At 39.2% G+C, this 25,740-nt stretch overlaps 1 protein-coding gene and 1 pseudogene across 3 annotated transcripts in view; both read left to right on the forward strand.

Annotated features, from left to right (window-relative positions):
• GRIA3 (glutamate ionotropic receptor AMPA type subunit 3) overlaps positions 1-25,740 on the forward strand; it is a 319,023-nt gene that overhangs the window by 267,350 nt on the left and 25,933 nt on the right. For both annotated transcript variants that reach the window (XM_015128131.3, XM_015128129.3), the window contains exon 13: positions 25,192-25,439. In XM_015128131.3, the coding sequence (XP_014983617.1) occupies positions 25,192-25,439 (248 nt within the window). The remainder of the gene's footprint in view (positions 1-25,191; positions 25,440-25,740) is intronic.
• LOC698522 (mitochondrial import receptor subunit TOM22 homolog pseudogene) lies at positions 18,455-19,570 on the forward strand (annotated as a pseudogene). The gene has a single exon (XR_001442092.3). The product of XR_001442092.3 is annotated as a mitochondrial import receptor subunit TOM22 homolog pseudogene (transcript).

Below are 25,740 nucleotides of genomic sequence, written 5' to 3' on the forward strand. Positions count from 1 at the left end.
AGAGGGCAATTTAAAATTATTTGGAGAGAGAAAAGAATTCAAAAATAGTTCAAGGGGGATGTGAGAATATTTTTGTGGTCAAGAAAAAAAAAAAAAAAACAACGAACAATAAGACCATGGCTTTATATCACATTAAACCATGGCCACTATTGACTGAGGTAGTTTTCTCTAGTGTTCACATTAAGATTTGTTTGTGAGAAATAGCATATGTATACATGTTTGGGGGAGAGAGATTTAGGCGAGATAAAAAAACATTAGTTTCTGAGAAAGAAATTATTGTTTTGGAACAACTGTATCGCAGTAGAAATCAATATATAGATTGCCAAGGGTAAATTTGGAATCATTCCTAGAGACCAAGGTGCTCTGGACATGGTCTTATTTTTAATTTTAAAACTCACATTTTGCATGTGAATGTGAGGTTCATTAAAAATGTGCTCTCCGAAGAATACTTTGCTTTCCTTTAAATGAGTTTGAGGAATCAATGTTGAAAAACAAAATCCATCTACACTTTTGGCATACGATATCAAATGAAAGAAGATTTTATAGCAAATCTTTCATATTTAAAAACAACCTCATTACATTAGACATTGTTTTAGATAAAATAAACAGCCCCTTTCCTGAACATGCTAGTATGAATAAGATAATCATAAAAAGAGTCAAATTAAAGCCCCTTTGCCAAGAAGTTTGAAGTTTGATTTCCAAATGTTTTATTCACCACCTTCCTCTGAACAGACACACACACACACACACACACACACAATTGAGTAATTATGATTAGCATATTATTGAAGTTTATTATATATGAACGTCAGAGAGAATAAACTGCCCCACCAGCCAGATTCTTAAGAACACTTTTGCTCCATTTTCTTAGCCTGGGATTTCAGCCAACTGTACAAACAAGAAGGTCGGGAACACCATGGTCAATAACTGAGGAAAAATATAAATAAATTCAAGGAGGCTTGGATAAATTCATACAATACGGATATGTGGAAAGTTGTTAAAGTTAAGGGACAGGTGCTTGAAGCACATTTCCACTTAGAGAGTTGACATCCAGAAGACAACCATGGCTTCCCATAGTCCATAGTCCTGTCTTAAAACTTTCTTATCTGAAACTACCCAAAGAGCAGACCTACAGGGACAGGACTATAATTTTTTACAAGATTGTTTACAAACACAATTGTTTCTCAGTTTGCAAGAATTGAGACTATTTAACCTGAAGAAGATATGTAGCAGCAGAATATATCATAATTGTCTTCAAAAATTTGAAGGGTAGACATTTTAAAGATGGACTGGACTGTTCCGTGGGGCCCCAAGAGACAGAACAAAGATCAAAGAGTGGATATTACAGGGATAGAGATTTTAGATTAATGTAAAAAGAACATTCTAATATAGCAATCCACAGATAAAATGAGCTATATTCATAGATAGTGAGGTGTTCATCATTGAAGGGATTCAAGAATAGGCCACTTATCAGAGATGTTGAATAGAGGACTCAGTAATCTGATGAATGACTGTACTCAACCAGTGTTTTCCAACACTGTGTATATAAAGTCATTTGGGGAACTATTTTAAAACATAGACTACTGGGTCTCATGCCCCACCTCAAGATGCTAATTCCATGCATTCCAATAATCTGTGCTTTTAAAGCAGCTTCCTAAGTGATTAAAACACAGGTAACCAAGAGCCACTCTTTGAGGAATATTTGACGATTTTCTGCTTTGCTTTTTTTTTTTTTTTTTCTTTTTTCCTATTCAAAGGATGCAGAGGGCAGGTTGGTGCCTGTGGTGCAGAGAGAAGCCTGAGTAGAAGTAGCTGGGGCCTGTCTGACATGAAGTGGTGTCTTGAGAGTGATCACAGCTGACTGGCTGAGGTCGAGCCGCCAGTTCTGTGTGTTCCTGTCAGGGATGGAGAGAAAGGAAAAACTTTTCCTCTAATCAACAGGGATTAATTGTTTCAGGGGCTGGAATCTGAGGTCGAATTGGCACTGTTGCATTGATGCTTTGCCAAAGGTTTAGGGAGCCCCAAATGAAGATCTCTACAGGGAAGCTCAAGTAATGGTATCTGGCTGAAGACTATGAACAATAAAACACCGTGAAAACTAAAAGTAAGAGCAAAATTAAACTGCAAAGAGAGAAATCATGGCCAAAAGCCTTGAAAGGTTTACAATTTTGACCTTCTACTCCTCTGATCCAGATAATGCCCTTCCTTTTCCACTGCCCATTTACTGGGTGAGTCTTGGGTGACCAGGACTGTTGTATTCATGTCTTTATGGATCCTTCAGAGAGCCCCCCCGATTCCTATCCTAGAGGACGGCAGGTGGCCAGGTCCAAGTGCTGGTTATCAGTGGAGATCTTCAATTAGTATGACCTAGGTAAAGACTGTGGGTAAAAGGAACTTCTTAGAAAAATATGGAGCAGATGACAAAGATAGATCAGTACCCTGGAAACTCCTACTCTTTGGAGAGAAGCTCTCTCCTACTTTCCTTGACCCCACCCTTACTTCCTTTTCTCTTTCCTTCCTTTACCTGCTGGGTCTTGGGTAGTCAGGACTGTTATGTTAGTGTCTGTACAGAGGCATCAGGGAAACTCCCCACAAGTACCCCTACCTGATAGAATTTAGATGAATATCCATAGATATTAGTCAGCATGGGAAACTAAAAGCCACAGAACCTGGAAAGAAGTAGTGACATAAGCAACTTCATAAAAAGAAAGAAGAAAATAGAGTAGAGGAGCAGACTGGACAGGAGCTTGGCAACTCATGCCAACCTAAAGAAGCTGTCCCACTGGCCCTTTCTGAGACCTAAGAGTCTCAGGTGATGAGGACATCTATGTTGGTATTTTTACAGAGGCTTTAGGATGGACAAAAAGAAGAGCTGGCTTTGACATGGGCAAGTTCATTAAAGTATGGTTGGAAGCTATGGGCAAGAGAAATGTCCTTAAAAATGAAAAGGGACAGAATGAGAGTTTGCACCAAGAGCTTTGAAATCTTAGCTTTTAGCCAAAGATCTCTCCTACTATCATGTTATCCCTCCTCCCCCTCCTTCCTTCTTTGTCCTTACACCTGCCTTTTATGATGAGGCAGCTCTACTATGTGACTGCATTTTGGAGGCTTCAGGGAGCCTCATGCCTCCAAGTTCCCAACCTAGAGGACTGTAGCTGGGAGACATAAACTTGGTTGCCAGGAAGAGCTCAAAATTAGGAGGATGTAAATGTTATCAGGAAGAGAAACAGATTTTAAAACTGATACAGAAGGGAAAGAACCAGGAGCCAGGAAATTCCTGTAGCCAGAAGTACATCCGAAATGCACAACTCCTTATTCCTTACTTGCTTTCTCTTTGCCTATTTGATCTGCTGGGTGTGGGCACTGGGTAATCAATGCAGTTGCATTCATTTACAAAGGCACTGAGGAGACCAGGAGTCCTACCTTCCCCACATAGAAGACTTGTGGGTGGACAGCCCCAAGTGACAAAATGGCAGGGTGAAGCCTCCTGGGAGTAAGCGGAGGTGATATGTGAGGAGAATATGAGCTGCATACCCTCCTTTAGTATCTTTACCAGGGAGGGTTAGTGAGGGCACATCTTTAAGAAAAGAGTGGTATGGTGGTACCCAGACTGAAGTGCTAGCTCTTAGGCCTAAAAGAAAGAAGTAGGATTTCTGTAATCCTTTCTGCCTCCCTCCCTTCCTCCCTCCCTTTTGTTAATTCTACATTGCCATTGCCATTTTAACCTGCTATGGGTATTAGGCAAACAGAAGTGTGATCATAATCAAAGGCACCCACCCATGGAGTGGGCATAAGGTATCTGTTGAATACAGGCACCGGGGTGGCAATAGGAGAGTTCCAATTCTCAAGCAGGAGAGAAATGCTTTCCAGCCCAGAGGCCAGATTGCCCAGCCTTTATCTACATCAGCAGTTGGGCACAGTTGATCAATTTTCTAATCAGTGCAGCCTTTGCTGATTAAGGTTATACTGTGGACATTGCTCAGCTTCATACGTGGTTAAGCTGGACCTGTTAACAAGGTACATAGAGTATTTCCACCACAAATTATTTGGATATCTGATGGATATTTAAGAGGAACCATTCCTTCTTTCTAACTTTCTTTGGAAGTGCCATCATCTCCCAAACATACGGATCCTGGCTACTGCCGAAAAGAGAACTCTGCCCTCTCCCTCACTGGAAAGTAACTTCTCCGTCTTTTATGAAGACCAGATCAGTTTTTATAAGGCTAGAGTTCAATCTTTTTTCACTCTTTTCTACTAGGACCCTTGCTATTACCATGGATACCTATTTTGGCCCTTGACACTTTGGAGATACAGTACAGTATTCATTGTACCAGGATCTCCCACCTTGAAGCTCTTTTTACTGGTTTTGTTGTTGTTGTTGTTGTTTGTTTGTTTTGTCTTCCAGGCAATTTCCAGGCTTGCCTATCTTCCAGACCAAAGATTACCAAAAACTAGTTAAAAATATTTGGTATCTTTAAGGCTTTCCCTTTCTTCCAAAATCTTTGACTATACAACGCAGCCGGACCCTACCTTAAGTAATCCATTAACCAGACAATTCACAACTGATGAAAGCAATAAATAGTAATTACTCATTGGAAACATAATCTTCTCTAGAAAACAGAGATCCCTTAGTGCATTTGGGTGCTAACAGATCACTACTTGTCAGAGAAACCTAGGAGGAAGGCTTTCAGAAATAAACATAAAACAGCCTATGTATCAATAGAAAAATAAAATTTGATTTTCAAAAATGAATCTAATTTATGGCACAGCTTTTTCCTAGGAATTCCTCTGCTATATAATGGAAGACATACTCTTTTCTAGGCAAAGCAGCACAAATCGGGGAAAGGAATATTTAAAGATGTTGGAAAACTTACTTGCCTATGTTGAAGCAATCTCTGTAGGTATGGTTACATCATTCTAGAAGTCTGGTAGTCAATCTCGGCGTCTCCTTTACACACACTGGTCATTTTTTCAATACTTTTGGATCCATGTCTTCCTAATGCTGGACTAAATATTCAGCATGTACCATGTTGCTAAAACACAAACAATGAGAAACCTAAATGTCCTGTATTCCTTGATTTTGAGTTTAAATTTGTAGCGTTAATATTGCATTAATAACCTATTTTGCATATCTGTTTGATTGTACCATCTTAAACATTCATTTAAACCTAGGGAGGTCAGCATGACTCCTACCTGCTTCTCACTAATAACATACTTTTCAGCGAGTAGATAATGAGTGACCTGGATAGAAATCAGTGGAAATGCAGATTGCCATCAGGTGGAGAAACAGGCAGGCAATCCACTTTCTCCACAACACTCACAAGCAGTTTTGAGGCTGAAGGTAGAGAAAGCAAGCCTCAAAGAGAGACGACTGTCTAGGAAGGCTCTTAATAAAATATTCTGTTGTCTTTACATGTGGGAGTATGATGGAAAAGTCATCCTAATGGAAATTAAATCTTGCAAGTGACTTTAAAAATCTTGGGTTAATAGAAATAAAGGATTTAATTATGGAGGAAAAAAAACGGATAACTCTTGGCTAATGATTATCCTAATGGGTTACAGGTCTGAATAAGCATTCCTTAGTTTGTTGAATTAACTACTGTTAGTGGCACACAGGTAAGGATAGGGGTGGGAAGTAGTGAGCAGTCAAAGGTCTGCCGTTGATTGATCAGAGCTGGGCTAGAAGGCAATCAGGTGAGTCTTAAAGGAAACCCACTTAACTTTTTTTAAGTACTAATGGCCCACTCCACTTTTCTGGAATAACAAAATATATTAACAATAATGCCCTTGCTCAAGATATAGAGGGCCTGTTTTTCAAGTTACCATATTTCTTTGGTAATAAGGTACTGGCACAGAAACAGGGACTTATGTGAAATGTATTTCAAACCAATGTCTGCTAATAAATTATCCCACAGGCCATAGGTTTCACAGGTATTAGAAAATACAAGAGAGAGATTTGGGCCAGGTGCAGTGGCTCATGCCTGTAATTCTAACACTTTGGGAGGCCGAGGCTGGCAGATCACTTGAGGTTAGGAGTTTGAGACCAGCCTGGCCAACATGGTGAAACCCCATCTCTACTAAAAATACAAAAATTAGCCGGGCGTGGTGGTGCACACCTGTAATTCTAGCTGTCTCAAAAACAAAACAAAACAAAACAAAAAACCCAACAAACAAAAAATAATACATGAGATTTGAAAATGCAACCTGGGCTTTCAGTTTCTCTCTTCTAAGTTCTTTACGATTCAACATGGCTTCTTTCTGCAGTTTGACTATTTATCTTTACTGAATAAAGGTGATAGCTGTATCAGAAATTCAAGTCAAACGAAATAATGGTATGATTTGTTTACTATGGAGGGTTTTCAGACTTTGGTTTTGTTTCTGTTCAACAGTGGTAATAAAAACACAGGTCTGGATATAAAACAATCTAGTTTTCTACTTGATTCTTTAAAAAGAAAAAAAACTTTACTTCAGCTCATGAGTCTGTTTCTTATTTTTTGTTTTCTAATGGAGTTTGACCTGCAAATCTGCAATTTGGCAGCACTTATTTCTGTTTGGGACTTTTGGTATAGCTTGGCTCAAGTCCCTGGTTACTGTATGGCAGCAACCAAGCCAAATGGCTGTAACATTCAATCTGCCCAATTAAAAAGCGTTGGTCCCATGCCCCCTTTGGTGACTCAGATCAGGCAAATTTACTGTTGTGATCTTAATATAACTGTAACACAGTTTGAAAATGCAAGGCAAAGGCATTTGGAATCAGTACTTGACAAAGTTATTTGGAATTTTTAGAGAAAAGCATCTCTAGAGGTTCTACCACTTTCAATCTTCATTGTACTCAATTCTTCAACCCATCTCTCAGAGCTGATACAGAGAACTATTTTTTTAAAAAACTGGGGGAATTGTGAGTGTTGTCACCTGGCTGCTCACTCCTTTTGGAATTCTTCCCTTGGAAATAAGAGTCAGAGTAGGTCTAAACAAATTAATGTGGCAACTCAGAGCCAGAAAAAGATAATCAGGCTGGGTAGAAACTTAAGGAGTGCACTTTTGCTTTTTTCACAAATATTTTCTTGTATCTGCTCTTTTTGAAATAAAGTATGGTTCTTAAATAAGAACAGCAAGAATATTCTTCCATGGAATACCTAGACTCAGGAGTTCATTTATTTTCAATTTTACACAAATAGGATAAATTTAAAGGAAACAGTTTCTGCATGTGCCTAAGAAATTCTTGCCCATGCAAATAACACAGCTTACCTTTCTCTAGAGAGGTTTCCATAAGCACAAGCTAGGGAAGCTATTTCAGAGCTACATATTAGCTCTGAATAGAGCAGAAGTTACTTCCTCAACCTACCCCCCTGTCTCTGAACCCGGATGATAGCCAGCCCTCTGAATGGTGCAGGCAGGATGTCCATTTGATGTAGTCATCACCTTCATAATTGGGGTAAACTAGAAAAATATTATAAAGTAGGGAAAGTTGTTGTTGGTGCTGTTTTCTGCCTTTTAGTTCCTCTCTGCTTTTCCTTAAGCTGTAGACCTATACTGTTTAATATGGTACCCACTAGCCACATGTAACTATTTAAATTGAAAATAACTAAAATTAAAAGTAAATTTAAAATTCAGTATTTCGGTAGCACTAGCCACATTTCAAGTGCTCAACAGACTTGTGTGGCTAGAAGCTACCATATTGGAAAGCAGAGATATAGAACATTTTAGAAAGTTCTATGAGATGTTGCTTCCAACTATTAGTTCTTTTAGCTTCTTGAGCATAAGGAACATGTCTTCCACATCTCCATTCCTTATAGCAGGTACCACAGTTCCTGATACAACTATGGAATGGGGGAGAAACTAAGTGCTTACTATGTTGTCATGAGCTATGTCAAATTCATTATAAGCAATCTCTCATTTCATTACCTCAAGAACACTATAAGGTGGGTCCTATTACCATCCCCATTTTTCAGATGAGAAAACTGAGTCTCAGTGAGATTAAATTATTTGCCCAAAGTCACACAGTTAATAAGTACCTAAACCAGGTCTTTATAACTTTAGGACCTATACTCTTAACAACTGCTGTATACACCAAAAGAAAACTTCACATAACTACAAATTTCAACTTGGGACAGACAGGCCCCTTCCAGAGTATGGGTGACTATGTGGCTTCTCTGCAGCACTCATGCCAGCCAAGGCAGAATAAAGACAATTTGAGATCAGGGCCTGAGCATGAAGATTGAGGGTTTAAATAAGTGTGCTGATTTGTGTTTGCATATGGGTATCAGATTAAGTGGCTGACTACTTCTCTAATGAAATAACAGCAAATTAGTAGTTTTATCTGCCATTTTGCATATGGAGACCATTGCCTTCACCCCAGTGGTAAAGATTAGTGGAACCTAATCATTTCATGAAGTCAACCTCACTTGCTGCACTTATCAGAAGCTTCTGTAACTTGAGCTTCCATGGCGTGCAGTTTATGCCAGGACACGCAAGTGCCAGAAAATCAATTTTCCTGCAGCTTTCACAGTCACTGTGTTTGCCAGATAAAACTGCAGCCAGCCACTTTTTTTTAAATCAGCATAGCACCTTTAGAAATAATACTTACCAGAACGCTCCTAACACAGTGAGGAAGAAAAGACTTAAATCTAAACCCAACTGTTCAAAATGGAAAGCCACAGGAGAAGGTGAAATATGAATACATTGAAATTGAACATTTTAGTGGCCCCATTTGGCACTATAAGGTATTCTCTGCCAAGCATCTGTTGAGTTAGCTTTAATTATAATCTGTGCCTCAGTAGGACTGACAACACTTAATATGATACCATACTTCCTGTCACCCACATGTGTCCAGGCCCTCACGTGCCCCTGACTTATCAGGGTGGCACTCCACACTGCCTGCCTGCCCCAAGACCTATCTTGATTCTCCTTCCTCTGGAATTCTTCTGGCACACATTCTCAAATAAACAAAACCACACAAAGGCAGTGGATGTGGGGTCATGTTACCTTCCCATTTCCCATGAGTGCATAATCTACTTTATTGAGGACTTACTACTTGCCAAAAACTGTTACAGGTGCTTTACATGAATTATCTCATTTAGTAGTCTATCTCCATTTCAGCAATAATTATTAGAGTCTTAGAGAAATTTAAGTAACTTGACCAAGTCAAACAGAAGGCATGATCTCAAATGGTAGCATTTAGGGCCTGTGACAAGCTAGTGAGTTATCATATTGGTGCCTTTTACCTCGGAGCATGTTGCACAGGCTTCAAAGCTGAACCAAGGAGGAAGATCAAGGCTATATAAAATCATGTCAAAACAACAGGTCGAAGAAGTAAACTTCACTCCATTCACTGACATTTTGGTCAATGTAGCTACTAACAATCTTTCCACTGGGAGGCAGTGCAGAGTAGTAGGAAAAAAAAAAACAGGTTTTGAAAGCCAGCACACCTGGATTTGAATACTAATTCTGTCCCCCTGCATCCGTGCAAACTTGGAATTATCACTTTACCTCTCTAAGCTCTGGAAGAGAGAGAAGAAGGAGAATATAGACTTTGGTATCAAATGAGCTGGGTTTAAATCTCAGCTACACATTTATTCATTCAGTTAATATTTATTAAGTACATGCTATATGACAGCCATTGTTGTAAGGGCTGAAAACCAAACAAAGTCCTTGTGATCATGGTAGTGGGTGAGACAAAATTAAACAAATTCTGTAAATAACATATATGTTTCCGTTGGTGTTAAGTGCAATGAAGAAAAAAAGCAGGTGAGGAGACAAAATGTTGGTGTGGAGGTGCTATTTCATCTTAGCTGACTGTGGAAGGCTTTTCTGACATTTGATCAGACACATGAATGAAAGGAAGGAGCAGGCCATGAAAGTGTGAGGTGGAGTTGGGTGAAGAAAAAAGCATTCCAGATGGAATAGCGTTAGCAAAGGCCGTGACATGGGAATACACTTGGTAGGTTTGAGGAAGAAGGTCCATGTACTAGAGTGAAATAAGTGAGGGAAAGAGTGGTAAGAGATGAGAGCAGTGAAGAAGACAAACCATGGTAAAAATTCTGGATTATATTCTGTGTGACAGAAAGTCACTTAAAGGACTTTGAGCAGAGGAATAACATGATCTAATCTATGTGCAAAAGGATCAATCAGACTGCTATGTCAGGGCAAAAGTTGAGAAGCAGGGAGACAGACTACTTAAGAAGTGATTGTAGGCCGGGTATGGTGGCTTATGCCAATAATTCCAGCACTTTGGGAGGCCAAGGCATGAGGAACATTTGAGCCCAAGAGTTCAAGACCAGCCTCAGCAAAATAGTGAGCTCTCCATCTCTACAAAGAAATTTTTAAAAAATTAATTGGATGAGGTGGCACATGCTTGTAGTACCAGCTACTCGGGAGGTTGAGGTGGGAGGATCCCTGAGCCTAGGAGTTTGAGGCTGCAGTAAGCTAGGATCACACAAGTGCACACCAGCCTGGGCAACAGAGAGAGACCCTGTCTCTAAAAAAAAAAAAAAAAAAAATTAATTCAATTTTAAAAAGAAGCAATTGCAATATTTCAGGTGAAAAGTGATTAGCTTGAATTAGGAGGAGGGTAGGGAGAAGTGGTTACATTTTGAGTATAGATTGAGCTGACAAGGTGTGGAATGTGAAGCCAAAGAGAGGAGTCAAGGATGACTAAAAGGATTTTGACCTGAGCAACTGGACAAATTGGAAGGTGCTGCCATTTTCTCTGATGGAGGACACTAGAGGAGTAGCAAGCAGAGGTGGGGGAGAATCAAGAGATCCATTTTGGCCATGCTAAGTTGGAGATACCGATGAAATATCTAAGTGGAGATATCAGTTAGGTAGATGGATAAATGAATCTAAACTTTAGCGAGGTGAGAGCTAAAAATTTAACCAGCTGTATCACCTTGGAGAAGTAAAATAACTTCTATAAGTATTAGTCAACTTCTCAGTAAAATGGAGATAATATTGGTTTCACAAGGTTGTTTTAAAGATTAGCAATCATGTATATAATGCATGAAGCACCATTCCTGTTGCATGTAAGTGCTTAATAAATGGTAGCCCTCTCATTGTCAGTATTTATGCACTAATCGGCAGCTAGTTGTTGCAGCTGTACGACAATTGTTGATTATTATAAACACACGTTGAATATTAGAATCACTTAGGAAGTGTTATTTACAATGTTGGCCCCACCTCAGGCCAATTAAACCAGAATCACAGAAGCAGGCATCAGTAGCTTCCCAGGTATATAGTATTTCCTACTGACAAGCTTTTAACAGAACTTCTCTTCAGATTAGTTCCAGCTCACCTTTTAGGAAACTAACACTTCCCCAAAAAAACACTAAATGGAAAATTTGGGCTCTTCTGGATAACCCTGAGCAAATTGTTTCTTCTTTTCTTCATTGTTTGTTCTCCCCTTAGTATGAAAATAATTCCCTGGGGACCTGGAATTAACAGCCATAGTGGAAACTGAAAACATTGCAATTTCAGGAGATATTTTTCTTCTTAATAGAAGAACATCTTCCCTCTCATTTCCTAGGACCCGTATTGTCAGGTTTGGCCTCCCTATTACAATTGATTGATTCAAGAATAACAATAGTATTGAACTTCTCTTTTAAATATCTTAGTAATAGAAAATAAAAATACAGTTAATCCAATTGGTCAATGGTAATTGGCTTTGGATTGCTGGAGATGCTGTTTCACTGAAAAATAGAACTCTAGAAGGCTGAGGGAAGTGACCTTGGAGTGTTCAATAGTGATAGCAGTCCTAGAAGCAATCCTTGATTGAGAGTCAGGGAATTTGAGGTTTTGCTCTAGTTAGTAGTGAAAGGGTGTGGCAGACACACTTTCTTTGTGACCCATTCTCTGTCTTGAAAATAAATTCTGCAATCTAAAGGTGAGGTTACATAGCAAAGTCAGGTTTTCAACACACATACACACACACACACACACACACACACACACACACACACTTCTCCTCCTTACCCAATTAATGTGTCCACCATTAGGCTATCATTCCTTTAGCTGTGGTTTGATCCTGTGAGGAGATCACACTTTTGTATATTGTTCATCATTTATACCTCAGTGTGAATGTTTCCAATTCTTTTCTGAGCACAGGATGGGGTGGGGAAGGCATCTTTTACCTGATAAGGCAAATGAAAAAGAGGTGGTACTTCCCAGGTGGTGGAGTGAAAAATGAGGAGTATCTGTGAAAATAAAAGTTAACTCACAGTCTTGGCTTATAGCAGCCATATAACTTTAATACATAACGTTATACTTCTTATGTATTTTCATTCTCAAAATAAGGAGAAAAAAATAATTTGTCAACTTCTGGTTTAAAAGGTGGGGTTTTCATGTGGACTAAAGGTAAGACACCTTAGTCTCCAATCCTACATTTCAGGGAGGGAATAATAGAAATGTCATGCCCCTTGAAATGATGCTGAAGTATAAGCATCATTTCAATCAGAAAGCAGAATTTCTGTGAAGTCATCTCAACCCTACCATATGGCTTAACATATCTAGGAATAGTGTACTGTTTGAGAGCAGACTCTGGAGCCTGAATAAATGAGTTCCCAGATCCATCGCATACCAGCTGTGTGGCATTAGGCAAACTACTTAACCCCTCTGTGCGTCTGTTTCTGCATGTTTAAATGGCGTAATATATAATAGTATAATCTATTTCATAGAGTTGTTGTGAGAATTACATGAGTTAACACATGTAAAACCCTTGAAATGGACCTGGAACAAAAAGTATGTATTCAATTAAACATTAGTTATGATGGGTTTTCCTACTTAATGATGGCTCAGTCAAAGTCCATATAGCAGAGTTTCTCAACCTTGGTACCATTGACATTTGGGGCCAGATAATTACTGGTGGTGGAGGCTGTCCTGTGCATTGTAAGACGTTTAACAGCACCGTTGGCTTCTACCCACTAGATACCAGTAGCACTCCTCTCCCCAAGTTGTGACAATGAAAAGTTGTTGCCAAATGTCTCCTGAGAGGCAAAGTTGTTGCTTACCCAGAGACACAGGGGTAGAGGGTACTGTTTCCCTTCCTCCCTTCTCCCAGAATAGAGCAATGATACCTTAGAAACATTTTCTGAAAGAATGTGTTGACTGTAGCTTTCAAAGTCACATGGCCACTGGCACTATTTTCAACCCATTGGAATATGCTTAGTCTGACTCAGCAAGAGAAGCAGAAGATTAATCAGAATAGTAATCTGACCTTGCATGCCAAAGAGGGACACTAGAAAAGTCTCAGGAAACTTAGCTGATTGTCACCTGCACCTTTGGAAAGGAGACATCAGAAATAGCCGTCCTTGAAGTGGAAGGAAACCTGTCCCTGGACTTGTGAACACAGTTTGAAACTGTTAAGCAAAGTCATTTGGAAAGGCACTTGACATTTGAGGACAAAACTCAATGTCTAGGCAAAAGGTGACCTCCAACTCCAATGAAGTTATCTAAAAGCCCAGCCCTCAAAATAACTCAGTCAGGCTCATAACACACAAGTAGAAAAACTAAGAATAGAAACCAGAATTTCTTTCCCTTCCTTTCCCCTGTGTTCACCAATACACAGTCTCATGACAGCTGCTGATTGTCTGAAGCAAAAGGACACGGACAAGCAGTACTTGTCTGAATGTTAAAAAATGTGCAAACCTAAGTGAAGGAAAGAAAGTGAAATTGGGGTTTTGGCCATGCTTAGAAATGATATCATTTGTTGTGTGCCTTGCTCCAAATCAAAGTGGAAACCATTTCCTTTACTTTAGGGGGAAAATTGTAAAAATCCCTTTTCCAAATGCACTTTATTAGAGCTATTGACTTCTTCAAAACATATGTGGAAGAAAAAAATGTGTCCAATGCATTTGACAACCCAGATGTGTTTTTCTTCTTTTGCCTCAAATTGCTCTGATCACTTTACATGGTGAAGTGTGGACACTAAGGGCCTATAGCAGGGTTACAGTGAGTGACAAGAATGTTCACTTATTCCAGTGTCTTAGTGAGAGGGGATTTGGAGTTAATTTACAATTTACCCTAACTTCAAAGAAAGCATGGACAAGAAGCAAAAAATGTTTTTAGAGGTGAGTTGCCCTCTTTCATCAAAAAGGATATTGTCAGTGCTACAGCAAGTAAAAGAGGCTGGGGTTATTACGGGGTAAGATCTATCTGAAACCTTTCCAGTTGACTTAGATAGTGTCCCAGCCTCATTCCTTATAAGCTGTGTGACCTAGGATAAGTAGTTGAGTCAATAACAAGTCTTTGAATTTCTATATTGGAGACTCTTCAAGGTGGAATTCTGGTTGGGCCTTATTTGGAAACTGCTTACTTAGCAAGCACACAGCTTTTTTCAGGCTTGACTTATACCCAGGGGGTAGATTCATGGAAATGAGTGAGTAGGCTAAAGCCCAGTATGACACCTCTTGGCATTGCCACTGCACTTACCCTCCCTTACCCTCAATTCCATCTTTTATAAAATGGGAATTCATTCTTTCATTCAATATATATTTATGGGGCACTACTGGGCACACACACTGTTCTCAGTGCTGGGGAGTAAGCAGTGAACAAACAATAGCTACTGCACCCACCTTACAGGACTGCTGTGGGGTTTAAATGAGACTGTGTGTGTTAAATCACCCTGGCACCCAGAAAGCTTTATGCAAATATAAAGTTTAAAGATATTTGGCTATCTCCTGCTTCTAGTAATGACAAATCTAAGGCCTCTCTAAATAAGGGAGTACTTGAAAAGTTGTATGGTAGGTATTTCTCACCATAAAGATCTTCTCTTTGTGAGTCTAAACCAAGTGCTTGAGATTTCCACAGTAGGAGTCTTAACTTAAAGAACTTAATTTCTGTAGACCTGAGACTTGTGACTACATTTAAAAACTTGAGAATGGGACCACCCCAGCCACACCTTACCCCTCCCTTATAGTCCTACCCCACCCACTCTATTAGGACATGCAAGCACATTGTCCTCTTCCCATCCCATCAAACATTAGAAGAGGCAAAGAAGAAAGGAGGAAAAGAAGGGGAGGTCAGGAGCTCTCCAGAGCTGTGGCATCACTGGCCTTCTTTCCTTCTAGCACCTTGTCTTGTAAGGATCACCTGTCCATATCCTAGTACTTGGTCAATTCTGTGAGGCAACATTTGCTCCTGAATGTTAGAGAAGGCACACAAGGCACACAGGGGTCCTGCTGTAAGTGTTCCGTTCAGGCAGATGGAGGCCCAAAGCCACCCTTTTGAATTTTTACCACCTAGACACCTGAGCCTTTATTAAAAGCAGAAATTACAGAGGACGCTAAATAATTCAGAAGAAAAAGCAGATTGTAGTTTATAATTATATTATCTTAAAGGTACAATCTAAAGAAAAAAATGGACCAAATTGTCAAGCAAGAAGTAGTCCACAATAAACTTAGAGAAAGCAAAATGAGTGAGGAAAAGTCATTTTTGTTTGAAACTCTTGCATATTTCCCTTTCTTAGTGTCTCATACACAAGGCAGCCTTCTCCAGCCCCTGAAAGCCCCCTTTTATTTATTTTTTTTGAAACATCATAGATTTTTTATTTATTTATTTATTTATTTATTTATTATTATTATACTTCAAGTTCTAGGGTACATGTGCATAACGTGCAGGTTTCTTACATATGTATACTTGTGCCATGTTGCTGTGCTGCACCCTCTCTAACATCACAATTAAAAGAACTAGAGAAGCAAGAGCAAACGCATTCAAAAGCTAGCAGAAGGCAAGAAATAACTAAGATCAGAGCAGAACTGAAGGAGATAGAGACACAAAAAACCCTCCAAAAAATCAATGAATCCAGGAGTTGGTTTTTTGAAAAGATCAACAAAATTGACAGACCGCTAGCAAGACTAATAAAGAAGAAAAGAGAGAAGAATCAAATAGACGCAATAAAAAATGACAAAGGGGATATCACCACCGACCCCACAGAAATACAAACTACCATCAGAGAATACTATAAACACCTCTACGCAAATAAACTAGAAAATCTAGAAGAAATGGATAATTTCCTGGACACTTACACTCTTCCAAGACTAAACCAGGAAGAAGTTGAATCCCTGAATAGACCAATAGCAGGCTCTGAAATTGAGGCAATAATTAATAGCCTACCAACCAAAAAAAGTCCAGGACCAGATGGATTCACAGCTGAATTCTACCAGAGGTACAAGGAGGAGCTGGTACCATTCCTTCTGAAACTATTCCAATCAATAGAAAAAGAGGGAATCCTCCCTAACTCATTTTATGAGGCCAACATCATCCTGATACCAAAGCCTGGCAGAGACACAACAAAAAAAGAGAATTTTAGACCAATATCCCTGATGAACATCGATGCAAAAATCCTCAATAAAATACTGGCAAACCGGATTCAGCAGCACATCAAAAAGCTTATCCACCATGATCAAGTGGGCTTCATCCCTGGGAAAGGCCCCTTTTATAATGCCAAGAAGCCCACTCTCCTTTTGGGGGTACGAACCCCCTATTCAAATCAAAATGACCCCTTGCTCCGGGGTAACAGAAGCCGTTATTCTATTTGTGAACACCTCTATGCGGACCATGACTGTTGATACCAGAAAAGGGGTACAGGTTGTATCTCTGAGGGAGGCAGACAGTGAAACAGGGAGAAAGTGGTAGACGATGGGCACCCCAAAGTCAAATCTAGCCCCTTTGACATGTATGTACAAGGCTAGTCCTGTACATACAGTGATGGAAATGGACAAAATAGGCATGGTGGCAACAGTGTTCAAAAAAATAATTACATGCATAAAGCTGGCCCATTTTCCTTTGAGGAACACTGGAATACAGAGTGCCTAAAACTATCTTCCCCGGCCTCTCCTTCATTACATGTTGGGGAATAAAGATGTTACAAACACCAATACTGTCTTTACAAATTATGTAATACTTTGTCTGCATTCTGACAGTAAATTAATAGCATAAATGAATAGCATATTATGCTTCTGTTGATAATCATGCTTCCAATTTATTAGTCCATTTTGTTAATTCAGTTAATTCTGGACTATCAACATATGGGAAAGTGGATGTTGAATCCTGTCAAATTGAAGAATTGTGCTCATGTCGAGACCACGAAAAGAGATGGTTCCATTGTCCTTTATGTTAATGTCACTATATCCAGCATATTGTGCTCAATTTGGGGGGCCATATTTTAGGAGGGACTAAGAAATGAAAAGGTATCTAGAAGATTGTGACCAGAAAAGGGGAGTTGACTGGAATTTGTGTCACAAAAGTAACAAATGAAGGCCCTTAAAATGTTTAGCCTGCAAAAAAGGCAATTAACAGGTGACACTGTGGCAGTAGATTCCACGCTGTACATTGTGTCAGGAAGAGAGCATATTGATTCTGTATTGCTACAAAGGGAAAAATTAGAACCAGTAGGTGACACTTCAATTTTAATATTCACTCATTCCACCGACACGTAGTGAGAGTTTACTGTGTGCCAGGCATCATGCTAGACACCCGTGGTGCAGTGACAAAAAAAGACATGACCCTACTCTCAAAGAGCTCAGATTTGACTAGGGATAACCATTGCAAAGCAAAATAATCGGTACTCCCTACAATGGAGAAATGGAAACAGAGATGAGAGACTGCCCAATTCATGCAAGAGGCAGAAGTAGGATTGGAGAGGAGAGGCTTTCATTAAGAATATCAGCCAAACCAAAGGAACTTTCTATCAACTTGAATTGTCCCACCATGGAATAAGCTACTTCCTAAGCCTCCTCTGAGCTAGGGAGTGCCTCTTCGCCAGAAGCATTTAAGCAAGAAGCTATCACTTCATCGGGTGAAAGGCTGAACCAAATGGTTTTTAAGGTGCCTTCTAGGTCTAATATTTTGTTATTCTACTGACTACAAGTGGATATACTATTGACCAAGTGGATATCCTATTTTATCTCATAGGAAAGCAGAAAATTTTATTCATCAAGTTTCCCCAGTAGCAGTGTTCTGGTTAATGAGGATTTTAATGTATAAGCCTCAACTTAACTACAAAACATAAATATAAAAGGAAAAGTTGCCATCCTGCCCATTCTCCCCCACCAACACAATTTTAATATACAATTTCAAATGATAGTAATTTTTGTTGATGGCATGCCATGGTCGTCCACCAGACATATGTCTAGAGATCCAAAATATACAAATAATACTTAAGCATGTGATTTCTCCCATAAAATGAAGTAATGATTCTGTAAATATGTAACTGAAGTAATTTATAATACCATTAAAATAAATTCTGTCAGTAAAACAAATTATACTTTCTTTATTATAAACATATGTAATGTTTTTCCCACTTCCTGTGCTTCAGGGATTGTTCTAAGTATGTATTAACCCATTTAATTTTTCCCAAAAAACCTTTGAAGTATACACTTAAAAAATCATCCCATTTTATGGATGAGGAAATTGAGATACATAGACACTAGATAATTTATGTGCTTAGAAAGTGGGATTCAAGGCTTCCGGTGTCCCCTACAGTCATGGCTGCCGCCGTTGCTGCTGCCGGTGCCGGGGAACCCCAGTCCCCGGACGAATTGCTCCCGAAAGGCGACGCGGAGAAGCCTGAGGAGGAGCTGGAGGAGGACGACGATGAGGAGCTAGATGAGACCCTGTCGGAGAGACTATGGGGCCTGACGGAGATGTTTCCAGAGAGGGTCCGGTCCGCGGCCGGAGCCACTTTTGATCTTTCCCTCTTTGTGGCTCAAAAAATGTACAGGTTTTCCAGCGCAGCCTTGTGGATTGGGACCACTTCCTTTATGATCCTGGTTCTTTCCGTTGTTTTTGAGACCGAGAAGCTGCAAATGGAGCAACAGCAGCAACTGCAGCAGCGGCAGATACTTCTAGGGCCTAACACAGGGCTCTCAGGAGGAATGCCAGGGCCTCTACCCTCACTTCCTGGAAAGATCTAGATTGTTACTGCTGTTTGAGCTGTCTCAGTGGGATAAGTTTGAAATTCAAGTGTTTGAACTGCTGATTATTTGGATTTTTTTTTTTTTTAACTTTGGCACATTGATCTATCTAAACCTGGTGGGGAGAATTCTCTTCACATTGTCTCATGGAAAGACTCAACTTGCAACTGTGCCCTCCACACTATCCTTACTTCTGTCTTCACTCTGATACCAGAGTGCAGCCATGCAGATGGTTATTCCTGCTCTGGCCACCCCACTCCTTTCACCAAATTGCTCCTAACTGGAAGATGTCACTTTCCCCTTGTGGGTAGGAACTGATGCCTGTGGGAGGGATGTGCCCCTGACCATTAACGACTGCCTTTTTTATTTTTTAATTTTTTTTTTAAAGAATGGAGCTGTTGGGGAGGGACATGCACGCAATGTGAAAGACAAAATGCATTACACCTGTAGTGTAAAGCGGCCACTCTGAATCCGTATGTATGAAGAGGAGGGAGGCTGGCTGCAGCTTCAGCCACAGAATGGGGACTGTGGAAGACAGATCAGGAGTTCATTTCCCCGGCACAGTTTGGTTGTTAGACCTGTGTGTGTGTTTAAAAAAACAGAAGTCAGTGCTCACTTTTTGTATTTAAATATTAAAAATGATTCCAACTGAAAAAAAAAAGAAAGTGGGATTCAAACCCAAGCAGTCTGACTACATGCTCTTAAGCACTGCACTATATAGTTACTTTGAACTTACATAAAGAATAGTTTTATCACTAGAGAGCTACTATATGCACAATGACTAGGAGTGAACAACACCATTGCAAAGAGACACAAGGTCTAAGTGGTAGGCTTCTGTGTACTGGACTCACAGGGCCCAAGATTCAAATTTTCACATCAACAAAAAGACAAATTTCTTCATATATTTGACCTTCATGATGTATTACAAATTGTTAGAGCAAAACTGTTGAATCCATTAATGCTAAGGCTCTACCATATCTGCCATTTTGGATTAATCTGTTCCTCCTCCATTTATGTATTTCTTCTTTGGATTTCGGTTGCTAATTATCTAGCAGTGCTTGAGAATTTCTCATGGCCTTTCTTTATAAGCCTTGTTTGTCCCTTTTTAGGTACAAAATGGTGCTCTGTGGGATGAAAGAAATGAATCATGGTGGGTTGGAGAAAAATGAACTTGTTATTACACATCCTGCCCATAAATTGTTTATTTTCTCCCAGATGATAGAGCTAAGATTCAGTCCCTTTTATTACCTTCTTTATTTCAGCCAAAGGCAGAATGCAAAAAAAAAAAAAAAAAGGAAAGAAAGAAAAAAGAGGAAATGCTAGTTTTTTTTCTTTGTTATGGTCTGAATGTTATACTGACACTTAAATACCAGTTGGAAAGATAAACATTTCAGCTTAATTTCTCTTACTTATGAGTCCTTTCTTTTCCCCCTTCTAATCTCTTTGAGAATTCAGTCATCAAAAAGAGTCCAATCATTTCTGCCACTAACTGACTTGTCATTTAATGCATTCATTAATATCTGCCACATGTACACCACATGCATTTAAAGGGCCTGCTTCAAGCACTGCTATTTATTCTCCTAGAAATGCATCATTACCTAAAGGAATAAACCTTTTAACCTGTATCAGCAATCAAAGAGCTCAAGTAAATGATGAAGTAAATGAGTCCAAATTATAGTGCACTTGGATCAGAAATCATGGACCCCTTTGCCCTTGGCTTATAAATTTATCTTTGGAAGCAATGGCCTGTTTGCAAATAGTGCAAAAGACAAATATGTCTGAAGTCTCCCCTTTCTGGACCCCCACTTTGTATTCAGGTCTGGTTGGGCCAAGATGAAGAACACAAAACAGCTCTTTATAAATGCACAAAAATGCATACCCACTACGGAGTTTTCTATAATGCCAAAAAAAAAACTGGAAATTATCTAAGAGCCCTTCAAAAGGCGTTGGGTAAATAAAACATAGTGTGTTCATAGATTGAAGAGCTATGCAGTCATTATAAAGGAAATATGCTTATTCTAGTAAAAGTATAAAAAGGTGCAAGGGAATAGTAAAGGCTAAATTCAGTATAGTGGTTACTTTTGGTGAGTAGAGAGGAATATGTATTTAGGGAGGGGTAGATCAGCAGACTTTAACTAATTTCATAATGTTTAATTTGTTAAGCTTTATGGCAGGTACACAGATGTTTTTACATTATTTTTATATATTTCTGTGTATCAAATTATTTACTATTTTTTAATTCTTTGGGTAACCGACTAGGAAATGTCTACTGAAATAAAGTCCTTGACAATGTATTTCATTACAATGTTTAAAAATTGTTTTATGTGTCAAAAGAGGATAATGTAATAGGGAATGAGCATACATGACTATGGGTGAGATTTTAATCTTAGAAGGCCTTGATTGTTAGGGATTATTTGGGGGCAAGTTATTGATGTGGGCATCAAAGGCAGACTAAGTAACATTTAAAAAGAGGATTGAAAAGCATATATCCAAATTGGTTTAGCAAGGTACTCAGTGATTTTTAGAAAAATTTCAGCTCTAGAATTCTACAGTGCTATAAAGATAGTGCTGGTAGCCATTTTTACCTGAACTTCTGATATCTTTGACCAGCAATCTGGTTGTCACCACGGTCAAGCCTAAGCTTCAGTTATTAAGAAAACATATCTTTAGTCTGTCATGTATAGATTTGCTGGCTGCCAAGAGGGCTAGAAAAATTAATAAGGCATGGACTTTGTCCTCGAGAAACACTCAAGTAACAGGGGAAGAGAGACACATAGTCAACTCACCCTACTGCAATTAAGCTCTATAGCAAAGGTATGAGCAAATGGCTTTGGGAGGACATCCAAAGAAGCACTTCTGTGGGGGCAGGAAAGGGTTAGGAAAGACTTCACAGAAGACCTGACATCTGCTCTGGATCTTGTAGCTGAATAAGGTAATTTAAGCAGAAACAAAAGCATAACCAAAGGCATAAGACGTGGAAGTGGCTTATTTCAGTGACTAGTGAGTAGCCCAGCATGACCTAATCACAGGAGAGTATAGCCAAGATCATAAGCACTCTTGAATATCATACATAAGAGTTTGGATTTTTTTTTCCCTGTAGGTATTAGGGAACCATCCGAAGATTTTAAAGAATGAAGTAACTTGATTAAGTTTGCATTTTGGAAGAATCACTGGAGGATAAATTGAAGAAAGAGATGAAGCAGGGAGGTCAGTTAGGAAGCAAGTTAGTCTAGACAAAACAATGATGGAGCCTGACCAAGGAAGGGCAATGGTAATGAGAATGAAAAGAAGATGAGAGGACAGATTCTAAAGGCATTACCATATTAGAAAAAAATATGGCAGAATGAGGAAGTGAGGGAAAAGTAAAACCAAACCCTTTAGCTTGGAGGTTAGGTGGTTTACTGATAGAATGTAGAAGGAAACCCAGGCTTTACAAGGTATATAATATAGATTTGGTTGGGAAAAGTTTAATGTGAAAATGTCTACAGGACCTTCAGGTGGAGATGTCCATCATCACGGCTTGTTTGCTCTCTTTGCAAAACACATCGGGAATCCAGCCTCTTCTTTCCACCTCCATTGCTCCCACCCTAGTCCAAGCCACAATCATCTCTCCTCCGGACTATTAGAATAGCCTCCTAACTAATTTCCCTTTCTTCTACTCTGACCCAACTTATAGTCTATTCTCCATATGGCAAAGAGAGTAATCCTTTAAATAAGGATTTTTAAAGGATTTAAATAATCCTTTAAGTAAGATCTTATCACACTCCTCCTCAAAATCTTCCAATAGTCTCCTATAACAGGTAAAATAAATCCAAACCTTTTACCATGACCTACAGGGCCCTACAGGATCTGGCCTCTGATTATCCACCTAAGCTCATTTCCTACTGCTCTCCCTTTTTCTCATTTAATTTCAGCCACAGTGACTTCCTTTGCTATAATTTGTGCAAACCAAATGTGTTCCCATCTCAGTGAAGAGCTTCACTGACTCTGTGAGGGCTTCCATGAGTGTCTGATTGCCATAAACACAATGCTTAATGTCCATGGTGATCCAGCTGGGCGAGGTGGCTCACACCGGTAATCCCATCACTTTGCCAGGTGAAGGTGGGAGGATTGCTTGAGGCCAGCAATTTGAGTCCATGGTGATAGTTCTGGAAGTTCCAGCCCCACTGGAATTATTTGGGCAGGCCCAAGCAGGCCCCAAAACAGATGCAACAAAGCCAGCCGAAGTCTAGAGAAGGGCAACTAAATAAATAATCAAAGTTGGGGTGGGGGCCAGGAAACCCCACAAAAAGACATTTGAAAACATGGTATATGTTTAGGGTTTCTGCCATGCTATCTCGACCTCTGGTCAAGTATCACCTTAGAATTTTTTTCTACGATTTTCATTCCTAAGGACCTACCTCCCAAGTCAATTGGATGTTTTTGAGTCATTGAGTCTACAGTTCTTTCATAGTCTCCAGAATGACTAACATAGGGCTAGAGGCACAGTAAGCATTTAATACATGTTCTAGGGAACACCTGAATTGATATGAAATTTAATGGGATTATATGCAAAATTCAAAGAGGTAAAGATGAAGGAGACTTGACTTGGCGGAAAGAGCTGTTTTGGTTTGGCCTCAACCTGAGTTGAGGGAAAGACTCTATTCACTCTATTATATTCTTCCAGTGCTTCTCAATAAAAAAAATATTTGTTGAAAGGATAGAGGAATGGCTAAATATATTAATGCAAACTCAAGCAGCATTGGTAGAAAATAATGCTCCAGGCCATGTGCTCACGCCTGAAATCCCAACACTTTGGGAGGCTGAGGAGGGAGATTCACTTGAGCCCAGGAGTTTGAGACCAGCCTGGGCAACATAGTGAGACCTCGTCTCTACAAAAAAATAAACAAAATTAGCTGGGTTTAGTGGTGCACACTTGTAGTCCCAGGTATTCAGGAGGCTGATGCAGGAGGATCACTTGAGCCTGGGAGGTCAAGGCTGCAGTGAACTAAGGTCACAGCACTGCACTCCAGTCTGGGTGACAGAGAGAGAGAGAGAGAGAAAGAGAGAAAGGAAAAGAAAGAGAGAAAAAAAGAGAAAGAAGAAAGAAGAAAGAAAGAAAGAAAGAAAGAAAGAAAGAAAGAAAGAAAGAAAGAAAGAAAGAGAGAGAGACAGAAAGAAAGAAAAAGAAAGAAAAAGAAAGAAAGAAAGAAAGAAAGAAAGAAAGAAAGAAAGAAAGAAAGAAAGGAAGGAAGGAAGGAAGGAAGGAAGGAAGGAAGGAAGGAAGGAAGGAAGAAAAGAAAGAAAGAAAAAAGAAAAGAATGCTCTAAAACAAGAAGCAAAAATTTTGGGTTTTTTTTTCATTCTGTTCTGGTCATTTATTTGGGGTACCAAGTCTATTTCTAAACACTCCAATTAGAGACAGACATTACCAACTACAATGTGCCTATGAGTGGAAAACCAAAGTTGTGAGAGTTCTGGAAACAGTATCAGAGTTTCACCTGATGAAGAGATGAGAAGGGGACATAATAAAGGCCTTTCAATAATTAAAGAACCGTTGTACATAAAAAAAGAACCGTTGTAAAAAGGGACAGAATTATTTTGCATACTTCTAGGGGATAGTACCAGGGGGTTAAAATACTACCTATTGAATACAATATTCACAAACTAGGTGGCAGGATCCATACTCCATACCTTAGCATCACAAAATATTCCTATGTAACACATCTGCAAATGTACCCCCTGTGTCTAAAATAAAAGTTGAAATTGTAAAAAGGAATGGGAGCTATAGAAAAACAAAGATCATCTTAGAATAAGGAAGTACTTTCTTACAATAATTGATGTTCCATGCTGGAGTGGGCTGACTAAAATGGCTGTACACTACCTTACAATGGTCTTTGATTAGGCATATCCTGCTATGATTAGATAAACATAGCAGGATATTGTAGAGGAGATTTTTTCATTGAGAGGAAGATTGAACTAAGAAAGTGTTTTTCAAATAAGATTGCAACCAATTAGTGGAGTCATGGAATCCATTTAGTGGGTCCTGAGCAACATTGTTTAAAATGAATTAGAATAGAATAGAAAATATCAGAGAGCATCACACATAGCAAAGGTGAGTGTCGTTTTGAGAACTTGTTTTGGAAACAATGTTTACATATGTATGAATGTGTCTACTAGGTTGCAGTGTAACGTGTTTTTTATTACTGTGGATTGCAATTTAAAAAAAAAAAAAAAAACTACTGCACTAACCCTCCTCCAGATTGAATATCTGGCAGCTCTAAGAATTCTTATCTCTTCGGTGCAGAGATCCAAAATTGCTGTGTATGAGAAAATGTGGTCTTACATGAAATCAGCGGAGCCATCTGTGTTTACCAAAACAACAGCAGACGGAGTGGCCCGAGTGCGAAAGTCCAAGGGAAAGTTCGCCTTCCTGCTGGAGTCAACCATGAATGAGTACATTGAGCAGAGAAAACCATGTGATACGATGAAAGTTGGTGGAAATCTGGATTCCAAAGGCTATGGTGTGGCAACCCCTAAAGGCTCAGCATTAAGGTGGGTGGAATAATATAACAATATCCGTGTTGTTATAGTATTCCACCTACCCTGATGCATTTTGTTGTCATTTTCTTTCTTGTGGATTTTGAGGTAACTTTTTAAAGTTTAAAATCTACAATATTCCATGGAGTTAAATAAGACGGTAAATTATGGTTTCATCTATTTAATGCATCCATTTTTTTTAATGTTCTCTCTCTGTGTTGTCCTCTCTGACTGTTTGTTGCTGTTTTAATTTTACAGTTCAACGGCTTTTTCAATTTAAATGGTAAAAGCCAAGTTATGGTGCCATATGTGACGA

The sequence above is a fragment of the Macaca mulatta genome, chromosome X (genome assembly GCF_049350105.2).
Source record: "Macaca mulatta isolate MMU2019108-1 chromosome X, T2T-MMU8v2.0, whole genome shotgun sequence".
Classification (NCBI taxonomy): domain Eukaryota; kingdom Metazoa; phylum Chordata; class Mammalia; order Primates; family Cercopithecidae; genus Macaca; species Macaca mulatta.